General features: G+C 41.5%; 1 protein-coding gene across 1 annotated transcript in view; it reads left to right on the top strand.

Annotated features, from left to right (window-relative positions):
* E2F7 (E2F transcription factor 7) overlaps nucleotides 1–7,506 on the top strand; it is a 13,833-nt gene that overhangs the window by 5,769 nt on the left and 558 nt on the right. The window contains exons 5-10 of the mRNA XM_009078507.1: nucleotides 872–1,009; nucleotides 1,815–2,009; nucleotides 2,638–2,722; nucleotides 3,329–3,848; nucleotides 4,584–4,854; nucleotides 6,054–6,478. Of these exons, the coding sequence (XP_009076755.1) occupies nucleotides 872–1,009; nucleotides 1,815–2,009; nucleotides 2,638–2,722; nucleotides 3,329–3,848; nucleotides 4,584–4,854; nucleotides 6,054–6,478 (1,634 nt within the window). The remainder of the gene's footprint in view (nucleotides 1–871; nucleotides 1,010–1,814; nucleotides 2,010–2,637; nucleotides 2,723–3,328; nucleotides 3,849–4,583; nucleotides 4,855–6,053; nucleotides 6,479–7,506) is intronic.

Below are 7,506 nucleotides of genomic sequence, written 5' to 3'. Positions count from 1 at the left end.
AAGAGTCAGTTTGACAATTATCTCTCAAGCTTTAGCTTCAGAATAAAGAAAAAAGCTTTTTTTTGTTTGTTTGAATTTTTCTTTCATACTTCAACCATGTTTTCTGTACTGTTCTGAATGATGTTTCAGAACTTATGAAGTGAAACATGTTTAATTTGATGGCATTAGTTTTCTTCTCTGCAGAAATATGCTACTTCCTTTTTACCCCAGAAATCTTTCACAGCTGGATGGCATAGTTTGCTTTTCAGTTAATGGGGATTAGTACTTGAATTCCTTGAAAAACATGGAAAAATGCAGCATTGGTAATTAATTCTTCAAAGATAAAGGCTTTTAAGTCTTTAAAGTACTTTTAAAATAAAGTACTTTCACTTCAGTCTTGAAATTCTACCTCAAATATCAGGAGGAATGTGAGGAGTTTATCGGGACAGCCTGTGTGGGTATCATAGCCAGCTCAATGACTAGAGTCACAGAGATTTTTCTGAGTGTGTTACATTTTTTAAGAGCATAAGTATGTCCTCTGTGATCAGCTGTGCACTCATGTGCCTCTTGCCCCCAGCTTGTCTTTACTGCACACGGAGGTAGCTGCCTTTTCTTGGCAACCTGATGATGTAATCAATCCCTAACCTATTTCCATCAAAATGAGGTGGATGAGCTTAAACCTGAGCAGCTAAGGTAAGAAGTAGCAGTGACAATCAGGTGGGAGCTGGCATGGCAGGCTTCACAGGAGGTGCCCTAAGCCTATCCCAATTTTATTTTACCCATCCCATCTATGAAAGCTGTGGTGATATCCTGGAATGAAATTGCCACATAAATATGTACTGTATGCATTGTAAACCTGACTGTCTTGACTACTTCTGCTTTTTCTTATTAGCAAAGGTGCGAAGACTGTATGACATCGCCAATGTTCTCACCAGCCTAGGCTTGATCAAAAAAGTTCATGTCACAGAGGAACGAGGTCGCAAACCAGCCTTCAAGTGGATTGGGCCTGTGGAATTCTCTGGAAAGACTGGTAACTTGTGTAGCTTGCATTTCTTTTCTTTTTGCTTGGACAATTCCTTCTCAAGTGGTAAAAGACTGGCTCAGTATTCATCGTGTACCCTGTGATGATTAACTGCTGTCAGCTCAACATTTGCCCTTGTTAGACTTTGTGCTCAAGAGCTAGAGCTGTGGAGGGGCATTGAGGGATACTGTGTCTTGCAGGTTCTTTTACACACACTTAGATAACTCTGTGAATAACTGTATGAATTGTAGAGCAATGGCAGATAATGCCTGCATCTTCAAATCTGGGTCCATAGCTTTTCTGGGTTGCATAATCTTGGTAATTCTGCAATAATTATACAGTGAATTATTTTCTTTGTAAGGGGACTCACCGAGATAGAGCAGGGCTCTCTCTTGCACATGTCCAAAAGTTTTATCTGCAAAGAAAGAGATGGTGGGACAGAACATCTCTGAAAGCTGCTGATACTTGGCTAGAAGCCAGAGCAAGGGGAAGCCCTTTGGCTTTGATACTTGGGTCAGGCCAGTGCCAGGACCAAGTAAAAGTGAAGGATAGTGTTAATGCCATCTTAGTATCCTCCAGGCTATACACACAAGAGTGTAGCTGCTGCTGCTGCAGCTGCTATGGAACGGGTAGGAGTAAAGCCCTTTTCTTGTCTACTGGTGCTTATTGAGCTTAGGTCTGTTTCAGTGTTTTGGGATTAGAGATAGGATAGAGGTTACCTCTTCCCTTAAGGCCAAGTTTAGTAACACAACAGAAGTCTAAATGATGAGTTGTGTTGCCTGAAAGACTGTTGTACAAAATTATGTCCCTGCAGATGAGCTGAGAGGGCACAGCCCAACATCTGATCCTCTGCCAGGGACACAGAGAGGAGCCTGTGCCCAGTACCAGATCTGTGCCAATGGAAAGCAAGGGTTTACACATCACTCTTCATATAATTGCACACAGCCTTGTGAAGGGACCAGAAGGAAGGTCAGTTCTGAGCCAAACAGCTCACATCAAGAGAGGCAAGGTAACTACTAATGAAGTATGTTCTTTTGTATCCCACTGGATCTGCCCAAATGAGGGCCCACCAATTTCAGGCACTTGATTGGGTGTAATTAAATATGTGAATTGCTCCTGGGAGGTACCTATATTTCTACTATGTGATGATGAGGCTTCTGTTTTAGAGCGTCCAGACAAGCGCCTAAAGTTAGATGAGGTGAATATGTGCCATAGTGCCAGGAATTGCAGTTTGCTTTCTAGTAAATGTTTCTGTTATCTACTGACTGCAATACTACACTTCTGTTAAAACTTGGAATAGATAAAGAAAGATTCTTTAGCCACAAAATGCTTGCTTTATTTTATGGTTCCTAATATACTGGAATTTACTGTAACAATCTAATGGGTGGTTGTTAGAAAAGATAAAACAATTACAGGGCTTTTCACAGTCCCCTCTTATAAGAAATGGTGATGTCAAGCAGCTTTCCAGTGGGACTGCGAGTTCTGAGTGTCTTGCAGGTTCTGGCTCTAGGTGATTAGTGGATGTTATAAAAATGTGTCAGGATAGAAAAATTATACCAATTATTTTATATGGCCAGTATCAAAATATGCTTGGTAAACCTCCCTGTGATTAATTGAATGCCTCTTTGTTCTTTCAGTCTGTATTGTGAATTCGGATGAATATTGTTCCAAAATGATAAATCTAGCAGCTGTCTGCAGGCAGAAAAAAGAGGAAGATACAAGGTAGGTTGGTCTTAACTCTTGTCCAATTTTATTTTCGTGCTTGTCATGTTTAGTTCAAGGATAGATTCTATTGATAAAACAAAGATAAAATTCCCAGAAAGTCTCATTATTACTATTCTAATACTGATAGGTGTCAGTGTAGTGCTTTGTTTTTCATGGTCATTTTACACCCACCTGTACTTTTACCACTGTTGTCATTTTGTTTCAGTAGTTCTTCATGTGTATTTATAGAGGTCATCCCTGCTTCCTTTGACCTGTTGTCTAGGTAGGCTGAGCAAATCATGATTCCATGGAAGAGCCTCTCTCTCTCATCTCTCTTCTTTATAGCTATCTCAATTTGAATTCATTTGTGAATGATTGACTCTACTCAAATGCAGCCAAAACCATTATTGTTCAGCCAAAAACTTGCTAAGTCTGCTTCTGTGTAATTAGGAATAATAAAAAGTGACCCTGTTTGTAAACTGTGTAAAAATAGTGGGTTGGGGGAGAATTTTTGCACATTTGTGTCCAGAAATGTACCTGTTTGCTTTTAAGAATAAAAAAAATACGACTCAATGTTTTTCTTTTTTTCATAATTAGGTTTTGTTGGGTTTTTTTTTTTCTTAGGAATAAATCTTCTGCCACAGAAATGATACTGAATTCATCAAGGAACCCAAGCATGACCTCACCTTTCTCCCTTCTTTCAGTTCCTGGGGACTCTGATTTTTGTGTTAACCCTTTGCCTCAGGCAGTTTTCCCTGTGGTTCAGGCAGATGTGCCAAGCCTCTCGCTACCAACTGGCATCAGCAGCCAGGCTCCACATCCTTCCATGCCAACAACCTCCAAAACAGAAAATGGAAAACCTACCCTCATCCCCAGCCAACCCTTCTTGTGCTTCCCATCTTCATCCCTCTTTATGTTGTGTGGTGGTCTTCAGGAAAATAACTTGAGTGAGACCCTATCCACTGCTGGAGACGTGGCAAACAGGAGTGCAGAAGCTCAGGCTAACATACCTCCAGCTGTCTGCCAAAAACGCAGCTCCCATAAGTTCACGTCACCTTCTGCACCTGTTGACAATGAAGAGCCAGCTGCTAAAAAGAAGACCCTCAAACAGAGTGATCTTCCCCTGTCACTTGTAGTACCCAAGGTAAAGTGAATTTCATTATTGTTTAGGCTTCCTGACAGGGAGGAGACTTTAACCTAAGACTGTTGAAATTAAGGGGACTCTGCCAGGAAGTATGGGCATTAACTGTGGGATGTTTTCACACTACCAGGAGAAAATGGACCATGATTGCTTTGCATAGTGATGTGATGCTCAGCTGTTCTTTGGAATCAGTGTCCTGATCATTGCCTTCAACAAAACAACATGTCAGAGGGGAAGAAATCAATGTAACTATTATTCTTCATCTTCCCCTGTTAGCATGAGCTTTCCCAGACAGCAGCAGCCTGAGTCCCTCGCTCTCAAGCCCAGTGTTGCCCACAGCAGGCTGGTGAGAGAAAGATGATGGTGAAGGTGATGTGCAACTGTCTCAGGGTTCTCAACTGCTGAAAGTTGGGGCCAGGCTCAAGGCTGTCATATAAGACATTTGAATATTGAGTGTAAACCATTTGAAACAAGTGTTTTTCTTTATCAATAAAAATTAATCCCAGAGGTCAGGTATTCCTTATCTAGTGTCTCGAAGTACTGAAAGAGAACTACGTCAAAGGGCACAGGACTCAGGCATCATTAATATGGCTCTTCAAACCCTCAAACAAAATTTTTAACTTGGTGGTTTACTAATCAAGTTTGTGCTGATACACATTTTACTCTGTGGCTGACGAAGGTGCATGAGAGGCATTATTTCAGTTTGTATTCTTCATCTCCTCTTTTGTTTTTGTTTAGAAGCCTCTTGAGTCACCCAAGCCAGAATCTACCCCAGGAAGTGGCTGTTCATCTGCTTTACATCTAGAAACTTACCATCTTGACCTCACAAGTTCTGCTGCTCCAGAGCCTGCAAACAAAGAGTCTACAAAGCCTTTAGATTGTCAGAAGCAAGAAAACCAATCTCAGAACAAAGACCCTGATGAATCCACTCCAGGAAATGAGCACATCCCTAAAGAAAATGCCAATCAGCCTTTCCAACCCCAATATCTTTATGTTCAGCCTACTGCTGGTAAGAACAGCCATGAGGTCTAGAGGCACCCAAACCTCTGTGTCTGTTCACTGAGCAAATAGGGAGACCTACAGATAGATTGATAAGTCTATATTGGGCACTGAAAAACTGACAGTAGTTCTCTCTAGTACTTTAGTAGATTTGAGATCTCATGACTCCATGTGAACTGTTGCTTCTCTGAAAAGACAGGCATTTTTCTGAGGTTCCTGTAGTAGAGATGAATAATGTAGGTTTTGCATGCTTGAATTATGTGCTGCAAAAAAGACATCCAGCATTCAAAACTCGGAGGATCTGGATGTCTAGGTTTGGCGAACAACAGCACCCCCCTGAATGGATTAATTCAGTTACCTACACACTTTGTACTGGCATGTAACAGGCATCATCAGGATAACCCCCCAAAAACTGAGGGACTAGGAGTGTAGACAGTCCTGCTTGTAGGGCACAGTAGGGATAGATAGGAAACTGCTGAAAATATTGCAGGATTTCTTGTCCACCATTCTTTGTGCCTGTGTTTGTGTGGAGTGGAAGACTGTTTTGTGGGAGCAGGACATGTGGTAGATTTCCATGACAGTTAGTTTTTGATTCACTTGTTGCAGAGAGTGGGGTCTATGGGATTTTACTTAGGATGGAGATGCTCAGTTTGAAAATGCTGATCCTGGTGTTTTGGAAGGTCAGACAAACTGAGCCAGAGCAGCTTCTATTTCAACACAGTATTTCAGCTGTTCTCAGGAAAATTAATGCCATTGTGTATCTTATGGGTGTCTCCCATTTGTTGGGTTTTGTTTGGTTGGGTTCTTCTTTCTCATTAAAAGCAATGTATATGTTTTCACATAGCGGAGGATATGATTCCTACTAGTGAAAAGAAGAGTTTGTTTAGCCAGGATGTTGCTTGTAATTGAAGTTAGAAACAAGGTATGGGGTTGGTACTTAACATGACCAAAGTAAATGGATGTAGATACAGTGAACAGACAGTAGGGGGGGAGATGGAGGAAGGTAAGGAAAGGGAGCTAGACAGAAGACTCAAAAGTTTGTGGAAGTTTGCTTCCTTATATTTTATTATTTTTGTCACAGTTTACTTCCTAGACAGGCTGTCTTCTTCCTTACTGCCACACCTTTTTCTCATTCCAGATGAAGTTACAATAGTTTAATTTCAATTTGTCAATGATATTAATGCTTTGGTTTTTCTCTCTTTGATTTAGGATTAAGCAGTTGTAATTTCCTGTTCTCTGCAAACCAAGCCCCTGGTGCCATCAGCATGGCTGCGAACCAGTTACCTTCCCTGAGCGTCCCCTGTGTCATGGTGCCATCAGCAGCCTTGGCTTCCTTTCCTCTTGTCTGCTCTCCCTCATTCACCAGTCCTCTTTCCCCAGTTCCTGATGGCTCCTTCTCAGCTACATCCTCCATGAATTTCAGTATGTCCAGCCTGGCATCAACAACTCCTGTTTTCATAAGCACCACGGCACTGGTCACCCCCAAGGTCTCAATCGCCCCTATAGTGGATCCACAGCAACCTGCTCACCCTGCTCTGCACCTGAGCCCTGTGGTTACAAGATCTTGCAGTGCTGTTAAACTGGACTCCCCCGTGTGTGGGGGGCACCCAGTGACCCTTCTGAAGCTGCAGCAGGTAAGGGTGAAAGGTGGTTGAGTGACACTTTTCAGTGTGTCACTGTGCTGTCACTGGGCCTGTGGGCAGCTTGCACTGCAGGCTGGTGCAGCTGTGTCAGAGAGGTGAGTTGGCACACTGGGAGCTGGTGACTGCCACTAAGTTTGTGTGTCCTCCTGTAGCAGTGGCATAGGGCTTGGGACAGTGTTAATGACATAGCCCAGCATAGCATGTCTAGCCCTGAAGGATGAAATTTTAAGTTTAGTAAATATTCTTACAGGAATTCTAAAATCAAAAATCTTAATCTTTAAAAATCTTACAGGAATAGAGAATAAAATAGGTTACAGGGGTTTTCCCCCCCAGAAACCGAAGTGAGTATTTTTTCCCCATTTGCCATTATCATTGTGTGTTGTGCAATGGCTACAGAAATAAATTAGGTGGACAGGAGGATGGATTGTCAAAGTTCAGGAGTTAGCTGGCTGCAACACTTAAGGCAATACTGTCCTGTGTTACCCCCACAGCCCCATACTGATCTCTCTTCACTAAATAATGGAAACATAATAGAGGCATCAGAGCCTATGGAAAACAGTCATTCATGTGGTGTTTGTTGACCTTTTCTTACAAAGATACTTTTTAAATCTATAGAACAGACTTTTGGGTAAAAACATGATATTCAGAAGTGAGGGAGGACTCATTTATCTGAAATACAACGAGTGACAAAATGGTCATGTCACTGTGTTACCTAGGTCTTTACAACTATTAGTAATGACATTTTGACATTTTTACTCAGCTTACATTCTTAAATCTCTGATTTGTTTTCCTGTTGCCTAATGCAGTGACAAATAGATTGAACATTTGGAAGTTTTATAAATGTTAATTTATGGTTATCCTGTTTGAGCTTTAGAAAAAGGCTGTAATAGAGACTAGTTGGCAGCCAATGCGATTGCAGATACTAACATTGGAGTTTACAGTAGAGTGGCACTTAAAAGAGAAGTGGTCAGGGTTTAGAAGACTGATTTTTGTTTTCTTTTGATGCTAACAAATGACAA

The sequence above is a fragment of the Acanthisitta chloris genome, unplaced genomic scaffold, assembly GCF_000695815.1.
Source record: "Acanthisitta chloris isolate BGI_N310 unplaced genomic scaffold, ASM69581v1 scaffold23527, whole genome shotgun sequence".
In the NCBI taxonomy this organism is placed as follows: Eukaryota; Metazoa; Chordata; class Aves; order Passeriformes; family Acanthisittidae; genus Acanthisitta; species Acanthisitta chloris.
This window is presented reverse-complemented; position numbering and strand designations above follow the sequence as displayed.